General features: G+C 38.1%; 2 protein-coding genes across 5 annotated transcripts in view; one reads left to right on the forward strand and one right to left on the reverse strand.

Moving 5' to 3' along the window:
- The window catches only part of cmss1 (cms1 ribosomal small subunit homolog), a 139,845-nt gene that overhangs the window by 52,847 nt on the left and 64,801 nt on the right, over positions 1-22,197 (reverse strand). The window lies entirely within an intron of this gene.
- LOC117405894 (filamin A-interacting protein 1-like) overlaps positions 1-22,197 on the forward strand; it is a 110,790-nt gene that overhangs the window by 28,362 nt on the left and 60,231 nt on the right. For all 3 annotated transcript variants that reach the window (XM_034009381.3, XM_034009382.3, XM_059029872.1), the window contains exons 2-4: positions 17,089-17,381; positions 17,815-17,988; positions 19,969-20,147. In XM_034009381.3, coding sequence (XP_033865272.1) covers positions 17,124-17,381; positions 17,815-17,988; positions 19,969-20,147 — 611 coding nt within the window. In that variant the 5' untranslated portion in view covers positions 17,089-17,123. The remainder of the gene's footprint in view (positions 1-17,088; positions 17,382-17,814; positions 17,989-19,968; positions 20,148-22,197) is intronic.

Raw genomic sequence — 22,197 nt, forward strand, 5'->3', positions numbered from 1 at the left:
CATTTGCTTTTTGGCAAACTTGAGACGAACATTCATGTTCTTCTTAGTGAGCAATGGTTTCCTCCTTGCTACTCTGCCATGAATCCCATTTTTGCCCAGTGTCTTTCTGATGGTGGAGTCATGAGCACTGACCTTAGCCAAGGAGAGAGAGGCCTGCAGATCCCTGGATGTTGTTCTAGGGTTCTTTGTGACTTCCTGGACGATTTTACGCCTTGCTCTTGGAGAGATTTTGGCAGGACGGCCACTCCTGGGAAGATTCACTACTGTCCCAAACTTTCTCCATTTGGACAATGACTGTGGTTTGGTGGAGCCCCAGAGCCTTAGCAATGGCTTTGTAACCCTTTCCAGACTGATAGGCATCAACAACTTTTTTACGGAGGTCTTCAGGAATTTCTTTTGTTCGTGGCATGATGTGCATCTAGAACCTGTGTGCTGACAACTTCATTCTGATGGTGCCAAAGTTAGGGCTGGCCCAAATCAGGCCTGGTTGTTAACCAAAGTACTCAAACAGCTGACCCTAATTATCCCTTTAAATTGAGTTGAGTTAACTAGGGGGGCAATAACTTTCACACCTGAAGATTGCATGTTTGATTACCTTGCATACCAAACAAATGAAAGAAGCACCAAACTTTGGTGTCATATTTTCTCTCAGACTCGCTCTATATACTACTGCAACCCACAAAAGTCTGACCAAATACAATGTGAGAAATGTGCAAAAATGCAGAAAATCAGACAGGGGGCAAATACTTTTTCACGGCACTGTATATATATATATATATATATATATATATATATATATATATATATATATATATATATATATATATACAGACGTGCTCAAATTTGTTGGTACCCCTCCACAAAAAACGAAGAATGCACAATTTTCTCTGAAATAACTTGAAACTGACAAAAGTAATTGGCATCCACCATTGTTTATTCCATATTTAATAGAAATCAGACTTTGCTTTTGATTTTTTATTCAACATAATATTGTAAATAAGAAAACAAATGAAAATGGCATGGACAAAAATGATGGGACCGCTAACCTAATATTTTGTTGCACAACCTTTAGAGGCAATCACTGCAATCAAACGTTTTCTGTAGCTCAATGAGACTTCTGCACCTGTTAACAGGTAGTTTGGCCCACTCTTCCTGAGCAAACTGCTCCAGCTGTCTCAGGTTTGATGGGTGCCTTCTCCAGACTGCAAGTTTCAGCTCTTTCCATAGATGTTCGATAGGATTCAGATCAGGACTCATAGAAGGCCACTTCAGAATAGTCCAATGTTTTGTTCTTATCCATTCTTGGGTGCTTTTAGCTGTGTGTTTTGGGTCATTATCCTGTTGGAGGACCCATGACCTGAGACTGAGACAGAGCTTTCTGACACTGGGCAGTACGTTTCGCTCCAGAATGCCTTGACAGTCTTGAGATTTCATTGTGCCCTGCACAGATTCAAGGCACCCTGTGCCAGGCGCAGCAAAGCAGCCCCAAAACATAACCGAGCCTCCTCCATGTTTCACTGTAGGTATGGTGTTCTTTTCTTTGAAAGCTTCATTTTTTCGTCTGTGAACATAGAGCTGATGCGACTTGCCAAAAAGCTCCAGTTTTGACTCATCTGTCCAAAGGACATTGTCCCAGAAGGATTGTGGCTTGTCAATATGCATTTTAGCAAATTTTAGTCTGGCTTTTTTATGTTTTTCTGTCAAAAGTGGAGTCCTCCTGGGTCTTCTTCCATGGAGCCCACTTTCGCTCAAAAAGCGACGGATGGTGCGATCAGAAACTGATGTACCTTCACCTTGGAGTTCAGCTTGTATCTCTTTGGCAGTTATCCTTGGTTCTTTTTCTACCATTCGCACTATCCTTCTGTTCAATCTGGGGTCGATTTTCCTCTTGCGGCCGCGCCCAGGGAGGTTGCTTACAGTTCCATGGACCTTAAACTTCTTAATAATATTTGCAACTGTTGTCACAGGAACATCAAGCTGCTTGGAGATGGTCTTGTAGCCTTTACCTTTACCATGCTTGTCTATTATTTTCTTTCTGATCTCCTCAGACAACTCTCTCCTTTGCTTTCTCTAGTCCATGTTCAGTGTGGTGCACACAATAATACCAAACAGCACAGTGACTACTTTTCTCCATTTAAATAGGCTGAATGACTGATTACAAGATTGGAGACATGTGTGATACTAATTAAAGAAACTAATTAGTTTGAAATATCACTATAATCCAATTATTTATTATCTTTTCTAAGGGGTACCAACAAATGTGTCCAGGCCATTTTAGAATATCTTTGTAGAATAAGCAATAATTCATCTCTTTTCACAGCTTCTTTGCTTTATTCTATGACATACCAAAGGCATGCAAGTATACATGATAAAATAGCTTTTAATTTCATCACTTTTCAGGAGGAATGAAGCATTATTTCAATGAGCTGTAAGGGTACCAACAAATTTGAGCACGTCTGTATATGTATATGTATATATATATATATATATATTATATAGAGAGAGAGAGAGAGAGAGAGAGAGAGAGAGAGAGAGAGAGAGAGAGAGAGAGAGAGAGAGAGAGAGAGAGAGAGAGAGAGAGAGAGAGAGAGAGAGAGAGAGAGAGAGAGAGAGAGAGAGAGAAATCCCTTTGATGAATGTAGGTGCCTACTGTAACACTCATTATCCAAATGAAAGGTTAGAACCCATTAGAACACAACTGTTTGCAGTAATCAGATCTGGCAAGGGGTGGTGAGTGTTTGGGGCTGAGGTAAGCGCTCTGCAGCAAGAGCAAAGGAAAGGATGGCACTGCATGACTCACACAGACATTAAACACACAGCAGCTTTCGCAGTTTTTAGATAATTCTCAGGTATAGTTTGCGTGCTGCGCCGCTACGTCAGCCCCTCTCCAGCTTGGCAGCATCAATCATGCCACTGGGAACCTGAGGTAAGCCTGCAGGAATGTCCGTTTCTCCTCCCTGGTCATGCGTTTTCACACACAGTAAAGCCTGAAGACAGACAGGCAGGAATGGAGACACCCACATTCCTCTCCTCACCTCACCTTTCCATCACAGACACACTTCTGCTGGAGTGCTGACAGGGTAGAGCGAGCTCTACGAGGAAACAAGATGTTTGGCTGACGCTTATACTGCATTTACACATTTGTGGGTTCCTTAAAGAGTGAAAAGTGATTTATCATGGTAGGGTTGTTTACCAGATCACGAATTGAGATAAAACTAGCATAACAGTTTGTTTACCACAAGCTATTTATCCACATTGCGAAAATGTCAATCATATGCGGAAGGATAAGAACAGCTTGCTAGGAGTTATCTTAACTAATGTTCTTCTTTAGATTCACTTTGTACAGTCTATCATTTTTTGTTCCAGTCATAACATCCTGGTAACTCAGTGTAACCATTAACCTATCCCCCTGCAACACACTGGCCCCAGTGGATGTCAGAAATATTACATTTGTTCTATGTGGTATTTTTTACTGATGTAATTCTTTGGGACAGAGTGTTGCAAGGGGACCGGTTAATGGTTACATTCTGGTGTACCATCTGCACTCATGTTTGAGAGCCCCTTTGAGGCCACCGGGGTGCATTAAAAAGTCTGAAACAAGAACATGAATCAAAAGTTAGTTATTTTAAACAACATCAGCTAAGATAACTTCAGACCTATATCAAGTTGCCAGTAAATAGTGTTTTGTTTAGCTATGGGTGTTTTCAATAAAGATTTATTATTTTGAATTTAAGTTTTGCAGGGATGGGGTTAATTCCATCTCTGGAATGTGGCTGGGTCTTGATTGAATAATCATCAATCAAGTCCCAGCCCCATGGTATAAAAGGGAAGAAAAATCCATTACTTGGAAGAGGTAGTTAGGAAAAGAGCCGAGAGTAGCAGGCAGTGTTCTCCACTATCGCACCATGACAGCATTGCTTGGGAGTGAGTTTCTTTTGTTTACATTATTGCTTCTGTGTTTAAACCTTTTTATTTCGCTTTAATAAAAAAAAAAGCGCTTTGGTGCTTAAACCACAAATCTCCCATCTCTGAGTCTCCCTCCTGGTGGCAGCCAGCCTTGCCGTGACGCTATCCTTTCACAAGCGGCCTCTCTGCTTTCTGGGCCTGTACAGGGATCCAGATCAACAGTAATGGTACTGATTATGTAGGCCCAAATGCGGGGGGTTGCTGACATATCAACAAGAATCAATGACACCAGCTGGAGCCTGGAGCTGCTGGACTAGACTCTCAAATTGGGAGCAGGGTGATTCTTCTTGTTAATACTGCACGTATGACAGTGAGAAGTTAGCGAGTCACGGTAGAATTTCACAAGTTTCCACAGTTCACAGCACAGTTATCCAGAATACATGAGCTAATGCAGACAAACTGGTGCCTGTTTGTGCTGCTCTGTTATTATCTATCAGCAAATGAGGGTTCCATTCTATAAATAAAACTGAGTGGCTTTTTTTTTAAAAAACTTGGCTACAGCATATGGTGGGTGCTCAAGAAGGAAATGTGAGTTTCGTTTGATTAAATATTTTACATACCAGAGAAGACTCTAACGTAACAGTACTGTATGTAATGCAAATTAAAGTAGACTAATCATTGAACCTTGTGGTACATTTCTCATTGGTTGAATTTGACAAGGACCAAAACCACACTTTTCAATGATTTCTAAAGCTGTAGTTTTTCAAAACGTATTGTTTCGAGAACTAGTGACCTGAAAAGAGGGTATAGCCTCATTTGTTTTATAACTGGGCTCATTCCAGTTTTTTTTGATTAGCCACAGTGTATAGGTAACAAGCTCAGGTGTGTCTTATTAAACTCGTAGTAAAATCAGGAATGGATCAAACTGCTATGCAATTGGAGTCTTAGTTCCATCCCTGCTGATCTATTGTAATTGGACTGTTTTTGTACTTTTTTAAAAAGTAGTATATCCCAGCAATTTTCAATATTTTTGAAAATCAAGTGACTTGAACCCATGTCTCAATGAGAAACTAATACATGACTAAAGGGATTTATATTGTAGACAATCTAGACAACTTAGATTTAACTTTGTGACATATTTTTGGCTACAACATTGTGCTCCAGAATAAACCCATATTTGATGCAGCTGAAATGAAACAAAACAAAGCACTGACTGTGTATTTCTAATCTATCAATATACATTTTTGTTTTTTATTGGTGTTAAGAGAGTGTCAAGATTTTTACCGCAACAGAAGTAGAATGGCATTCAAACCATAGGGATAGTTTAGGAGATACCAAAGTTATAAAGTGTGGTCCTGTAGGGAGCTGTAGTAGTTACTGCTTTCTTTTCCAACTTGGCAAGAGTAACTACTGTACCGTGACACTCAGTACTTAAAACTGCTCAGTTCTGTTTATTGCTAATTTTTCTCAGCAAATTTGCCTTTGTCCTTCCATCAAAACAGAAGAGATAGTGAATACTGTATACCAGGATTCTCCTGTTTTTCAGATGGACCCTTTAAGAAGATCTGACATAGTAATTGCTTGAGAAATGGCAGCTACCATAAGGAAATAGAAAGAAAACAAATGTAAAACTGATAAGTCAGACTAAAAACATGAAAAGTCCTGGAACTGCTTTTGACGAGAAAGCACAGCATCTGCCTAAAGAACCTAGACTGAGCTGCATACATGTATTTATGGAGCGCGTCCCTGAGTTGCAGTGCCATGCACTGAACATTAAGATACAGTGCAGCAATAAACAGGCAGGTCTGATTGGTATCGTATTCCTCCTAGCCTAAATAAATAAGTACAAGTAAAGAACATTTTTGTAGTGCTGACAGAAAAGAAAAAAAGAAACCCTGTAGCAATTTTTCACTTAAAAAAAAACACCAGTGATTTGCGTCTGTGCTTCATCCAATATCCCAATACCAGTACGCCGCTGTACTGTTTGGCACCAACTACGGTTCAAACAGAAAAAATTGCCATATTGTATTTGCTGTATATTGCAAATGGCTCTGGTAGGCAGCATTATGCCCCGCATCTTTAAAAGGTGCATTACCATTCAGTATGCATATAATTCCTAATACAGCTCCTGCTAATTTAATACTAGACAGACTTTATATTCCAAGAGTTGTAGTAAAAATAGCAATCCTTAAAAACTGACTTCACTTCCATTTCCAGATTATATCAGCCCAAACAACTGAGTCATATTTCTGAAAGACAGAACTAAAATAGGACTACAGCTATTTTTGTAAGTGATTCTGGTTTTAATGTTATGTGGTACCGTAGTTCATTATTACCAAAAACTACAGAAACAAGACATTTTTACACACACAAGCATGCTCCTTTCAAACTCTCTTCTATCCATTCTGCACCCAACTACTGGAATTGCTCTACACCAAGGGTTGGCAACCTTAAAATCAAAAATCAAAACCCAATATATCCACAAAAAGGTCCCCCTCCCCACCAAAAATCATAATATTTATAATTTTTTTATTTATTTTTTTAAACTGTCAATTTTGACCCCTTTCTACGTTAGACATAGAAAAAAAATATTACGACGCTACAGTTGAACTTATGAGGATTTCAAATAAAATATCAGATTTCAAACAGCTTCTACCGTTGAGGAGCTACAAGACTTTGTCCGAGCCATGGTCTCTGTATGACAAAATGTCAGAATTTTTTTTTTTTTAGCACTATCAGCTATTTTATGTAAGTAGTCCAGACTAAGGAAAATATCACAAAGTACATTGTCAAATCGTATGTACAACCTTTTAACCTTGAAGTAAAAAAATGCAATTTTTATTAAATTATTCAATAATTTTGCTTTATGATGAGAAAAATCATATTTATAACTTTATATAATTCAATATAACTATGAATAGCAAATAACAAATAAAGTCTACAGAAAAACGAACTATAACAACAACAAAAAAAGTACATAGAAAAACTAACTATAAATGGCGACAAAGCAGTAAACCTAACTATATTGGGGCAATGCTAAATGTGGCCACCACTGTAAAGCAAGCAAACAAACAAATAAATGCATTTCATTTTTGGCATATAAACTAATATATTGTATATTTCCTGACTTTCAATAATTTTGCATTATGAAGTGAAAATCATATTTATATACAAAAGGTATAGAATTCAATATAACCACGAATAGCAAATCAACAATAACCAAAAAAAAAAGTCTATAGAAAAGCGAACTATATGGTGATCATAAAGCAGCAGTTGTAAAGATAATGGGGAGATGTGAATGTGACCATCACTGTAAGCAAGCAAGCAAGCAAACAATCAAATAAATAAATAGTGATGCAGTGTGGTGCACATACTGTCAACTGCAAACCTCCTCTTGATCTTGTCCTCCTCCACTTCAAAATATGCACCAGTATACGCGTTTCCTGTCTATGTTTCAAGTGTATCATCCAAATTGGCATGTAGGGATACCATTTTTTTTTCTTAGTGCCTAGCCTTATTCAATGACAAAGCTCAAAAAGATTGATTTGATTGCCCAACGGCTTATTATTGTCGTAGGACATAATTGAAGAGAGATAGCATCATTGGTGCTTAAGCTCCGAAATTACAGCACTTCGGTGCATAGGGGTGAAGATGTAGCAAAAAATATTCAGTATGGAAGCTGTAATTGCCTCAGGATTTGCAGATAATCACAAGTGAGATTGTGCTGTATCCTGTATCCTAAAACTACAATACTTCTTAACCAAAAAAAAGAAAAGAGATTAACAGTGGATTCATGGTGCATTATTTTGGCACAAGTCTTCAGCCATTACTCATTGGAACAAAAACATCAAACCAACTGACCTTTGGAATGATTTGCAATAATGTGGCTCCATTAATCTCTCAGCAGGAAAACATTTGTGTTTCACTTTTTTAGTTCTTGAAGTTAAATATATTGTCCTTGCTGAATACGCCATGCACAGTGAACCTATTTGAAACAATAGCACTGAAATGTTTGGAGCGGTGGAGACATTACTTCAATAAACAGATAATGCCACTATTTGCAGATTTCTTAGGCTCCAGGAGATCTCCCTAAAACATAAGACTACATGGCTATAAAAATAGTCAAACGCGATTTTCTTTTATGTTTCTGGGAGTCTGTACAAATGTCTGGCTACGTCATCCACAGCTTTGTGTGCCAGCCCTCTTTCAGTGTAGTTTTCCAGCCGCTTGTGCCCACAGATCTCCATTTTCTTTTCAATCAAAAATACTTTGCTGACACCAGATTAATTTATATGTTTATTTTATACACAATACTCACTAATAAAAAGCTTGTAATAGTTATTGAAAGAAAAGGTAATATACAAAACCAACATCAAATTTTAGGTTTTACAGACTAGACTACTTACTGTACCTGTTGCAATTAATTTACCATTCAATCAGTAGCCTCTACTGTATGTAGTGTTATTCTGGCAAATTTTCTGGAGTATCAGCGTCAGCACACTCCCATCTTGAATGTGTCCTACTTCAACAGTTTATACAGTGACACACACACACACGATTTTAACTAAGTAAGAAAGTATCCTTTAAAGTAACTGCATGCAGCGGATACAGGTGCACTTTGTAGACATCACTAATAGGCGGTGTTGTTTGAGCCAAAATAAAGAAGGTCATATATTAATATTAGTTAAAAAAAATATATTATGGTGCCGAAATAAAAATGCCTAAATTTGAAGTGTTTGGAAAGAAAAATAAAGTAGGCTAATTACCTTCTTAAAATAAGCAGGCCCACTTAGATGACTAAGATTTTATGAAAACTAGTGTTATAACTGTTTTTTGGTCCCCCTACACAGAACAAATAGCCCTGCAGAGAAAGAAAACAGTAGAAAATTAAGGAGGAAAGATTTTCGGTCTGAATTTCATTTTGGTAATGGGCTTTACTACAGTGGCAAGCGACAGCCGGCACGGCACTCGTGTACAAAATAAACAAGCACTTTCTTTTTCCAGCACATTTTTAATTAGAGCCACTTTGGTTAGGACTTTATATCGTTGCTGTGAAGAGTGACTGTGGCTACAAATGTTAACTTCGAGGTAACAATCTCCTCGTTTTAACACTTGTTGGGATACTGGAGGTCTTGTTGTCAGTTAACCACTTGAAAAGTAAAACATACAGAACTAAAAAAGCTTAAACAAATCCCTTTGTGGCATAGTCTAAATTACTATCTTATGTGCACAAACAAATTAAATACAATTAAAAGGGCTCTGTACAGTGTCCGGTGTATACAGGGACAGTGTACTTTAATAAGTAGCCTAAGAAACATACTGGTGCTTCCAATAAAAACTGAAAACCTATTGCCAAAAGCTGCCTGAAACTCAAACACATTACACTCTGGTTTCGCCATCTGCCATTACTTTCATTAACCACCATGACAACAGTTTCCAGGCAGAATTCTGTATAAAGCTTTCCATGCCCCTTCTTTAATCTTTCACTACCACAAAGGCACCACCATGACCTACAGACACTGTATGCACAGGTAACATTGTAAGTTTGACATACAGATGGCTCCATATACCCAACCAGATTTAGAAACTAAAGAAAGTCCATAGAAAAAGTGTCATATCCATATATCCTCAGAATCCGATGCACTCATCAACTTGTGTTTAAGTATGTTTCATCACAATTGGACTAGTAGCTCTCTGGTTACTGTATACTGTACAGTACGTTCCAAGTTTACTCCCCAGTGCTGTAAAACGATTCCGCTGTGGTATATCCCAACAGGGTAGACAGTCAAGTAGACACACTTTTTTGGCTGGTGTTTTCATCAGTGATTTGTGGATTGAAGTTATTTACTGCCTTTAGCGATGTATTAAAAATGAAGAAAAAACTACTTTTTTTTACTGCTGTTGAGATATTTCAGCAACAGACATGATACGTTTACATTTTGAATCTATTAGAAGTGTGGGATGACAAAAAAGTCTGTAATTAATAAGATGTTTTTTAATCCAAATGGGCAGAAGAGAGTCTAAGTCTAAATTGCATACAAGATGTTGCCTACAGCAGACGAGACAATAAGTACTGTAGGTTCAAATTGTATCTTTTTCACAGTAAAGCTTTGGGAAGGTCAAAGCAGTCTTCCACCTTACAATAAAACTCTGCAAAAGGAAAATGTCTAAAATCACTAGAGACTGTGCATCGTGCAATCTTACTTGTTCGGTGGAGTTCTTGGGCCTCGAAATCACAGAACACACTGACATTTACACTTAAGTTTTGTCAGATTTGACAGTACGTACTTTTCAATGTTATTGAAAAACTACAGTACAAGTTAGCAGAATGCCCATCACTCAGCTCCCTTCCTCCTGAGCAAGCAATCATTTACTGCTCACTTTAAGCCAATTATAAGTGATAGAGACACTAAACACAGCCACCAGATTGAAATGAGTTAATTGGAGCCAACTTGGCTTGGAATCTAACTGGAAACTTTGTAGTAGAGCAAAATATTTAATTATATATCACATTCCACTTTTTCTACAGGGAAAGTCCAAGCTAGAATAAGACAGTCTGTAATTTTGGCGAGTCGCAGCGTCTGATCACTGGGTGATCCTGTTACTATCCTACAGCTGTTGTTTCTGATGGAAAGGGGGGTCTTTTTGTGCAAGGGGAATAATTCCATTTAACAATCATGCAATGCAAAGTCAACAAAAATGCTGTACACAACTGCAAACACTCAAAAACCAATGGCCTTAGTTAGACTTCCACAAGAAAAAAAAAAAAAACATGTCTCACTGTCCAAGCTTATGCTTTTTTCTTTAAAAGCATGACATTGGTTTTTGAGGTAGACATTTATAGTTTCAGTTAATGATATTATTAATTGAGAATGTATTTATCTGACCTGAGATGGCCTTTACCGAGAGAAAAACACTGGTTTCGGAGCAGGGAAGGTTTTATTCAGAATGATCTTTGGAAGTTATATTTGTGGAGGAGCTTTATTTTATTTCAGTAAGAAAAAGAGAGAGAGTAAAAAAAAAACAAGACACAGGACACAAAGTGATTGTATCTCATCTAGGGCATAGGTGTCAAACTCCAGTCATCGAGGGTCATAGGGTCTTCTGGTTTTCGTTCCAACTTAAGCTCACAATTAACTTAACTGATCTCATTGTTCAATTGGACATGTTTAATATTTGTTTAAGGTCTTTTACAGTTGCTGATTTAAAAAATGCACTTGAATCAAGGTACACTACTTAAAAAAAACATTTTTAGGCCTGGAGAGAAGTGTTACATTTGTCCAATTAAAACAAATTATTAGACAAATTAAGTAATTTAGAGCTTGGGTGGAATGAAAGCCAAAAGACACTGCGGCCCTCCAGCAACTGAGTTTGACACCCTGATCTAGGATAATTGTTCATTAGTTTCCCAGTCTAAATACTTTCACAAAAGCACATACTTTGTTACTCAATTCCAGATTCTCCTCTTTGATCTGGGGCCTAGAGAGAATGACATGCACCTGCACTAGAATAAACTGGAAACATTGTTCCCTTGGCTCTACTTTTCAAAAGAAAATCTAAACCCCCCTGGCTCTGACTTGTAAGGATTCAGCTCATTATTTATATTAATCATTTCTTCATGTAGATTTATTACCAGAAGAAATGTAATTGCAAATATAGGCTTTGTTTCACCATAGTATGACTAATGCACCTGATGTAATGAAATGATCATGAATTATTGTACATTGTTTGTTGTATGGTGCCTTGGAGGGCTGCATGTAAAAAACACTATAAATATTATTATTTGAACTAGAAAACAATAACTAAAAGTTTTTTTTTTTCCTCATATGGTCACTAATTAAACCCTACAGTGTTGGCTGATTCTTCTATGATTTCTAGCCAAGCTGAGAGGCTTAAAATAAAAATAAGAATAATAAAAAAATCTGCTGCTAATAGTGAAACACATATGAAAGAACACAATGTAAAATAGTAAACACATTTCCTGTTAAGAGTGCAACAGCAAGTGTACAGCCTTTCAACACAAACATTAATCTATTTTTACTGTGACCACAAGGGTTCCCTTCTCACGAAACAATTAAGATCCCCTCTAAATATTTACATTAAAAACATTGAAATGCCTAACCCTATTTCTTGAATGGAAAATTCTAGATATGTCTGAGGCAAAGCATGCTATCCTTTCAAAACACAGAATATAACAAAATGGTATTAAAATCAATGGTGCAATGAGAGTGAACAATATATAGTTGCAGGGATAGAAATAAGACTCCCATTGCATAGCGGTTTAATCTTTTCCTGGTTTAATAAGACACATCTGAGCTTGTTGCCTATTCAAGCTTGTACTGTATTAAAAACTAGAATGGGTGAAACTGCTATGCAATAGACCAAAGCAACTTATTTTTTTTGCATTCCTACTGTACGTAATTTTTCCGAATGAGTTACCCTTAGTGTAAGTCTATGAGTTTTATAACATGGAAGAACTTTTTTTTTTAACCAATACTGACAAAAAGGCATTTTAAAAATTGAAAATTAAGAACCGAAAATGAAATATGACTGATCTATAATGCAGACGCTAACACTGTTCTAAACGTCTGTGTTTGTCTTTAACATTCCAAATCATGCGCCTGCAGGACTGAACATGAATAGAGGGAGGTTTTGATTTATTTTATTGTGCACATTTGTCAGTTATCTGATTCATTAAGTACCTCTTGTTTTTGATTTGATTGCTTTGTATCTAGAGGCAATATAGGGTCTCCAGAGTCAAAGTTAGAATGAAATTAGTAGCGCCCAACAGCACAGTGGAGAGAAAAGAAAACTGTGCGTACATACTGTATCTAGAGCCATCATGTAATTGAAAGAATCCATGTACTTTTTAATGGAATACATATGACACCAATAGTGGTCTGCAATGTACTAAGAATCCACATTGAGTTGCTATACTGATTACTATTAATACAGGATCACAAAATATGCTGTTATTACAAAAGTAAATCATCACCAGAAACAAGTTTTTGTTTTGAAAGTACTACATTTTCAAAATCAAAACGGCAAACCTGATCAAAAAGGTCAGACCCCAAACACATCATTTCCAAATTAATAGTTTTTTGTCAAAAAATATATACTGTTTTGAAAATAAACAAACAAAAAACGACCAATATACAGCACAAAATGCAACAAAAGGTTAAAACACTCCTATTTAGCAAAATATCCTTGTTTTAGAATCCGTTATCAGATATGCTAATCAGGTTCCTGGCTCCTTTTTGCATTTGATTTAAAATGCTGTTTGCAAATTGTCCAGGTTCAAATTGCTTTATGAGTAAAGTCAATAGTCTTAGCAATGTTTACTTTTATTATATGAAGTCTTTCCTGGACCTGCCTGTTACCCAAGGGAAGTCTCTGTGCTAAAAATTGGGAATGGAGAAGAGGGTGAAACACTTCCAGGTGTGCTATCACTTTCTGTTCAAACACACAGGCATGCCTCCTCATGACTTTTCATTTTCTGGATCGGCCTGATAAATGCACAAGCATAGAAGTGTTTCCCTTACAGACGTCCCAACACCTCGGCCCACTCAGTGGTGAAAGCCTACCACCAGTTTTGCAATTAGGGAAATCAGGAATCGCAATGATGCTGACAACTGGAGGATTAGAGGAAGTGGTATTTCCTTTATGGAGGGATCAAAGAGATTGGACACTAGGGAAATCGATGCCAACAAATACAATACAGTACAGTCTAATAAATTTTGCAACCTGCTTAATTTAAATGACATCTTAGCTAAAAGCACTAAAGAATAATTTTGTTAAAGTCAAGGGCACTGTATATTTTTTATTTATAAAAATGTATAAAATGTAATGAGCAAACTCAGCACTGATTGATTGTTAGTGATCGCAGGACAGTGTAGGAATGATTGCACTTCTTTTGGAACTTTGTTTGTCTCATCACATTCTTAAAACTTAAATTAACTGCACAAAGATCATAGCGTGTTTGGGTCAGCAGCTTTTAAAAAGTACTTTCTGCTGCCTTTACTTGAAATAAACTACTGCCACATGCCCCTTGGACACCTGGCCAACAAATCTCATCCGTCTCTGTGCTTCTGACCTTGCTCCTTCCATTATGCACACTCTCAACCTGTCCCTGGTTTCAGGCCTGGTTACTGCTGCCCTCAAGACTTCCCGAGTAACGCTAGTGCTCAAAAAACCCTCCCTTGACCCAGCTGTCTTATCTAACTTCGTACCATATCCAATCTTCCTTTTCTGTCCAAAACCTTTGAAAGGGCTGTAGCCAGCCAGCTGATGAAACATGCTTGAATCTCTGCAATCTGACTTCCGGCCGCATCACGGTACCGAAACTGCTGTGCTCAGGACTGTAAATGATCTTCTGCTTAATGATGATGCTGCTGTTCCCTCTGTCCTTATCCTCCTTGATCTGCTTCTTTTGACACCATAGATCATAGCATTCTTCTTGACTGCCTTCAGAAGTATGCTGGGATCTCTGGAACCTGTCTCTCCTGGCTGTCCTCTTACCTATCTGGATGCATGCAGTCTGTTTTCTATTATGGAAGCAGTGCTGACGCAAACCCCGTCACTTGCGGTGTGTTCCTCAAGGGTCTGTTCTTGGGCCTCTCCTGTTCTACATCTACATGCTTACCTTGGGTCACCTCATCCGCCAACATAGCCTCAGGTTTCACTCCTATGCAGATGACACCCAGCTCTATCAAAAACCAGACCCTGGATGTCCCTCTGCCATGATCCGGCTCTCAGCTCATCCAAGACATTGAGGCCTGGATGTCTGCCAATTTTCTTCAGCTCAACACTAACAACTCTGAACTTTTTCTAGTAGGATCAAAAACTCAACTCAAGAATCTCAATATTGCTTCCTTGAACCTTGGAAATTGTCTGCTGCTGCCTTCTCCCACTGTACAAAGCCTCTCCTTTGATGCCCACATCTCCTCTGTAGTTAAATCCTCCTCCTACCACCTCCAAAACATCTCAAAGGTCCATCCCTACCTTTCCCTCCTGGATGCAGAGATACTCTGCCATGCATTCATCTCCTCTCGACTCGACTACTGCAACTCTCTCTCCCACGCCATAAACCAATTGCAGCTGGTTCAAAATGCCACTGCTAGGATCCTTACCAGACGTAAAAAACATGATCACATTACCCAGTCTTGCCCAGTTGCACTGGCTAGTTCAGGATTACTTTAAAAATTATCCTGCTTCCCTACAAGGCCCTTCATCACACAGGTCCAGAGTATCTCTCCAACCTGCTGACCCGCTATGTCTTTGCACGCAAGCTGAGGTCCTCTGACTCTGGCTTGCTTGTTATACTGAAGCAAAAGTGCACCACACTCAGAGAGCGCTCTTTTTGGCCCAGACTCTCTAGAACACTCTCCCAGCTTTACTGCGTGCAGCTCGCACAGTCGCTCGCTTCAAATCAACTCACAAGATCCACTTGTTCTCTCTTGTTTTCAATGCTCTTTAGGCCTGATATCTGTTATTAGCTGTTGTCTAAATTGCTGTTTCAGGTTTTTCACTCCATCTTATTCGTATGGTTCTGTATGACACACGCATCAACAATATTTAGAATTCACATCCTAGCCCTGTATTTAATGTAATATGCCTAAACTTAATGTATTTGCATTTTTTTTACTGTTTGTATTTAATGTACTATGCTCTGTATTTCACTGTATTTAATGTATTATGCATTGTTCATCACTATCTTGTAAAGCGCTTTGTGATGGTGGTTCACTATGAAAGGCGCTATATAAAATAAAGATTAATTGATTGATTGATTTACTGATCATTAACAACTACAGGCCACTTTAGAGGTTCAGCTTTTTTCATAATTACAGAATACATTTTATTTATTTTTTTCTCTCGAAATCTGGATCTGTTTGGCCATGGCGAGAGCACCTTTGACCACCCATATCTTGAGTCGGGTATTTAGCCAATCATCATTTTCTAAAACTGGTGAGAGCATGGTTGTATTGGACCTTAACAACAAAGAGATTGCGTATGAAAAATCTCAAGAAAAAACAACTAGGTTGTTGACTAAAATCAGTGCAAGAAGTATTCAAGTAAACAAAGATGCAGTAATTTCAGACATTTTCTTCTCCCTGAACTGGTTAAATCAAGTGATTTTAAGATGAAAGAACCAGGTGCTTTGGAGTGGTAAATGAACTGTGAATGGTTTTGTCTATTCTCAGGACACAAGAGTTCACAGACAGAACTAAATACCGTACATTCCCCCTTGAATATGCTACTTTGAATGAACATGTGATGTTTCTGGTTTAGGGTTGGGTTTCCTTTGGGGGTTACATACAGTAGTGCTGTGGTTACTATACAGCCTACTGTATCTATCTTTGTTGAAAAGCCTATGAACAGAAGATGACTGCCTTGTCTTATAAGCCTGCAGGGAACTACACCATTTAAGTATTATCATTGACAGACACAGGCAATATTAGCTAATTTCCTCATATTAAGTTACGCATCCAATGTAAGCTCAGGAGTGCGTAATACATTTAGTAAAGTCACAATCTAATTATAACAACACGTTTGTCCACTGATGTTATTCCAGTAGTAAACTGTATAAATAAAGCTTCTGGGTGCTTTAAAGTCTGTATTACAATAGAGGCTTCCTATGATACCACACCTTCCACTAACCATCTGTTAATGTGAAAAAAACAGCAGTATTTAAAATTTTAGGGCGAGTAATTAGACTCTCCACACAATGAGTCTTATGAAACCTGTGATCCATACATACTATGGTACAACTTTTTACATTCAACTTAGGATGCCAAAATATAAAAGCAAGAACCGTCTGTATGTGGCATTGGTGAGCTGTAATAAATTATTATTATCTCAGCAATCACTGAAAAGGCCTTTTGTCTGTTAGGTTAAATCATGAAAACCTTAAGTGTTTTACATTATATAAGCAGAGTCTGGGCTTGAACGGGTACACCAATTATTCAGGGTTTGTTTTATCCATTTGAAAGAAATGGAATGAGATTTACTTAATGAAAAAAATACTGCAAGAAAAAAGAAACCACTCTCAAGTTACATGCAACAGCTTATGCACTGCAGAACAGCACAGATTTTTTTGAGTGAAGTCACATACTGTACAGCAAAGTGGGCTTCACTCACAGTTAGACCATTCAAACCATTTATTTTTTTTCCCCTCTCTGGTAGATAACCAAGCGCTCTCGTAGTAACATCCTGTGAAGATGAAGCGAACCCAGTATCGCGCTCGCTCCAGACGCAGGAACTCTGAATGCGGGGACTCGGCCAGCAGTGAGACAGGGAGAGCCAAACGGACAGTCAAGGAGAGCGACCCCTCAGAAGACACTGGGACTATCCTGAGGAACCACAAGAGAGGAGCCGGGCGGAGCCACAGGGCAGGGGGTGTGGCCACAGGGAAGGGCAGGGAGCTCTCCCGGGATGACCTGCTTTTTCTGCTCAGCATGATGGAGGGGGAGCTCCAGGTCAGAATTACAAGTTTCTGTACAAGATTCAAATGATATTCTTGTTCTGGCTGTTCAGCATACAGCAGCAGAAGCCAGTCCTGGCAAGAACACTTGTGTGATAGCATCTGGTGTATTAAAGATTATTTTTAACTTGTCAATATTGAATTTAATATAATGTAACACTGTTGGAAGTCTGCAATGATTAGTTAACATACGCGTGTTACTTTGCAATTGGTTGCACTTCACGATAATGTCTAAAATGATTTATATGCATTCATTGTTTTCTTTATGACAAAATATCTTTATTTCACTAATGTGGTTAGTTTATGGTTATTCCAAACTTTACATGGGCTGTACTCCAGGTCCCCTTGCTAATTCACTATCCTCAATAGAGAAGCAATATATCAACACAATCAGCATTATCTGCTTTAAAGCTTGTGCTATCTTTTAGGCTCGCGATGAGGTCATCATTGTCCTCAAAGCACAGAAGATCGACTTGGCTCTGCTAGAAGCCCAGTACGGCTTTGTGACCCCACAGAATGTCTTGCAGGCCCTCCAGAGAGATGCCATCCAGGGGAAGGCCACAGAGTGGCAGGAAGACATTTACGAGAAGCCTGTGGCAGAAGTGGGTTTAGTAAATGGCATGTACTCTTTTCCCCCAAAAATGTGATCAGAATTATTATTTTTTAAATACTGTTTGCCTGTTTTTTTAATTTACAGAATGAGCATTTAATAAGGAATAAACAATGCTAAGTGTTGGATCAGTACAAATAATTCACTGTTTCGAGTGCCGTTAGGCACCGATTCAACACTTAAAATACTTGTTTGCCACTTAAAACATTTCATCGTAATTGATTATTAATTTGGTAATTGGATTTGGTTTTTGCTCTTTTCTTACGCTCTTTTCCCACTTACATAGACAAAAGTGTCTGTTGTAAGTGAAGATAGTAGTGAGGACTATGTTTCAGATGTAGAACATGAAAGTGGCATTAGAAAAATAAAAATGCAAAACAAAGGGATATGAACCGGGAACAGAGTAAAGTTATCGATCATTTTGTCAAACCTAAAATAGATGAAGACCTAAATATCATTGCAAGCGATCAGTTTTTGAGAAGTACTCAGGCAAAATGGAAGTGGTTATAGCCAGGAAAGTTTAAATCTAACATCCGTGTAATTGATAAAGATTTACTAAGTGATGATGAAATTACTGCTGTTCCTGAACCTGTCTGAAAAAAATAAATAATTAGAAAGGGGGTGTGTTTCTGTGGAAATGAATTTGTAATTATGAAAACTTTTTTTTTTTTTTTTAACATTGTTAATGTATAATTGTATTACTTTTAGCAAACAATATGAAATACTAAACTGAAATTGCAAGCCCTTATTCTAAGTGTTACGTTTGAAATGTGTAATACTATAATTTTTCTGTTTTCTGTGGATTTGTAAATCAACAAATCTGCTTCAAACTCCCCTTCTCTTCAAAGGCACACAGCCACTTTTAGTTAAAAGAGTTGTAGAAATAATAAATCCAAAGATCAAGGCAACGTCACAGACATGTTTTAATGTAAGTTAAGGTCTGCAGAAATTAAGGTCTTTCTAAAATATCACATTATGTTGTCAGATTAAATGTCATACAGGATGCAGAATTCTCCTTAATTGAAAACGATATCAATTTAGCCCTAGCGACTCCACAGCAGAGGAAGATGTCAAATATCTACAGTATCTTCATCTAAACTCAAATAAAAGGTTTTGGGAGTGCCAGTCATTAAATACAGTATAGTTTAAAAAGCCTGTTGTTCCCCACAGGCATAAATCCATGTATCACTTCACACTGGAGCCTTGCTTATCAGGGAGAAATGGGCCAACTTGAGAGAGTGGAAAACAAATCAGTTTCCTTGCTTTTTGAAATGCATGGGTGGAGCACTGTTTTCAGAAGGATTAGGCTCATGTCTCTTTCCCAAAACCAAAACCCATTTATACAGAACTTGATTGAAGTATTAAGCCGTGTACAGACTAGGCTGAATAAAAACAAACTGAGACATATTCCAGATCTGACTATTCAGACTACAGTCTGAGACCGGTTCAACTCAGACCTGCTGGGAATAGGTCTCAGATCAGTTTTAGAGAGAACAGTTTTCACAACATTGGTTCAAAGTAAAGTCTGAACAGACAAACCAGTTCTATAATGGTTTCCTTTTCCAAAAACACTGTGTCCAAGCGGGTGAATTTGTGTATTTTTGGATTTCACTGGAGTAATGCCTAATTTACAAATCATTTCTATATTTCTGCATATTCCTCTTTCACAAAGACATACAGGACTAACAGATCAGACTGTATTGTAACATTTGTGTTGAAGGTAGCTGTTTGTGTGCAATTGATACACATTTGTATGGTGGCTCATTAAGGGCAGGGATTAAAAAAAAAAATCTATTTCAGTCTTGTTTTGATTTATTTAATCATTCATTTCATATATTTTCAAATGTTGTTTTGATCCCCTAAACCAAAATATAAACAGCAAGCTGTGGTGCCCCTAGAGAGCTTTGCTTTGTACATACTTATTTTATTTATCAGTCACAACCTCCATAGCTTCTGATTTCTCTGCCCACAGTTAGACAAGGTGGTGGAGAAGCAGAAGGAGACACACTGGCGCATGTTAGAGCAGCTGCTGCTTGTTGAGAAATCCCACAAGAAAAGCATCTACGAGCTGGAGGACGAGAAGAGGAAGCACACGGAGTACATGCAGAAGAGCGACGAATTCACCACCCTGTTGGAACAGGAGTGTGAGAGGTAAGAGCACAGGCAAAACTGCGAGTTCACCACCCTGCTGGAACAGGAGTGTGAGAGGTAAGAGCACAGGCAAAACTGCGAGTTCACCACCCTGCTGGAACAGGAGTGTGAGAGGTAAGAGCACAGGCAAAACTGCGAGTTCACCACCCTGCTGGAACAGGAGTGTGAGAGGTAAGAGCACAGGCAGAACTGTACCTGCCTTCATTGCTGCTTACCTGTTGTTGGTCTTTGGCTTTGCCCCCCCACCCCGAAAATCTGAATCCGAAAATGCAATCCCTACTGTAAGTACTGCTGTAAAGGACTAGCTGTTAATCTCTCTCTATATAGTACTAATGATGTTGTGGTGTTTGCCAACATTCACTTCAAATGATTACATCTGACGGTAGGATTTCAAGGTAGAATCTTTTTTTTTTTTGTTGTTGCCGACGATAATGGCCAAGTATAGACACAAAACACATGTTGCATTTAAAAGGTAGAGTAATCCTTTAAAATGAACCAGATGAAATGCTTTCTAGTCATTCCTCACAAGCCATTGGAAATTACTGATATGCTCAACTTGACAAAACGTCTGTGTTTCGAGGGTGGTGACAGAGAGATGAGAACTCTGGCTATTTGGGTGTGAGAATGTTTCACTTGCTTTGAATCCACACCTAACACAGATAACTCTTCCATTCCAGTCTTCTGTTTTGCACCCCAATTCAACAGGATGTGGTTCAATGTGCATTTTAGGAGTGTTTGACATAAGCAAAATCAAGGCAGTAGTGTTCACCTTGTGGAGTGTGACAGACAGATGAACAGACAGACACGATCAGCTATAATCCTGTTTGCTGTAGTGTTCTCTCTAAAACAAAAGCATTCTTAACAAATGCATTACCACGGCTTTGTAACAACTGCTGGCAAGGTAGGCTTGGCATGAGCATGGTGAGGCAATTACTATGCCATCAGAGCCCTCTGGAAAATTTGATTTGGGTTTCCAGACACTTCAACACTTCAACATTCTTTGAACAAAAGCAGCTAAAACATTAAGTGCTCTCTTTGTCCAGCACTGGAAAGGTTCAGTCTGAGATCCTGGATATTTATATATATTTGTATGTGTGTGTGTATATATATATATATATTATATACACACACAGCATTCTGGCTGGTGTGTAAAGGATTCTTTTGTGCCCTGCAATGTTCCAGCTATAAAAGCAATATTTGTTAAGCATTCCACTAATTTCCACTCTTTTAAAAGCTGGTTTCATATACTCCTTAACAAATTTATGATCGACACTTATAGAAAACTCTTCCAGGGAATTCAAAGGATAGCAAAGTTTTTTTTTTTTTTTTCTGAGTAATACAAAGCTTGTTTCATTAAAAATGCCCTCCGTCTCCCCTTCTACAGCACGTTGAACTATTTAAATGTAGTTCAGTTTATTTGCAGAGATAATGGCACTGCTGTCCTAGCTGTGAAGATACCTGGTGGCTTCTTGGAATTAAATAGAACCCTGATTAGAAGACAAATGTAGTCTGGAAGTTGAACACATTGAGGTAAAACGTACAGACAACCAATAATAGGTTTTATTGCAATTACTAAGCAGTAAACAACACCTCTATTGTTACTGTAAACAATTATGTTTTAAATTTACAGATTATTATTATTATTATTTATTTTATTTTAAAGCTAGACATTTTATCTGAATGTTCTACCGTCATAGTGCCCTGCAATGATGTTTCCGGATTGGTGGATGTGAGGTTTCTTACTGTCTCTTCTTTACATATTGTTCTGGAATTACAGGATGTTCTGCAGTCAACAAGCAGAGCAACAACCTTGTCAGGGTTCAGAGGTGACTGTCTTTTGAAGTGGGTTGTGACGTGAGGAGTTTAATTTCAAATGACATGCTCATGAGAAGGTGCCACACTGACAGTACATACAACAAAGCCATCCGTTGTTCCCACATAGCACAGACCTCCCCTAGTCCTTTATGGATTTTGTTTCTCAAGTTTTTTCACAATTGTTTGATTTAGTCGCCTTTCTTTGTAAGCCATCAATCCCTTGCTTTTTACATTA

This window comes from Acipenser ruthenus, chromosome 9, assembly GCF_902713425.1.
Source record: "Acipenser ruthenus chromosome 9, fAciRut3.2 maternal haplotype, whole genome shotgun sequence".
NCBI lineage: Eukaryota > Metazoa > Chordata > Actinopteri > Acipenseriformes > Acipenseridae > Acipenser > Acipenser ruthenus.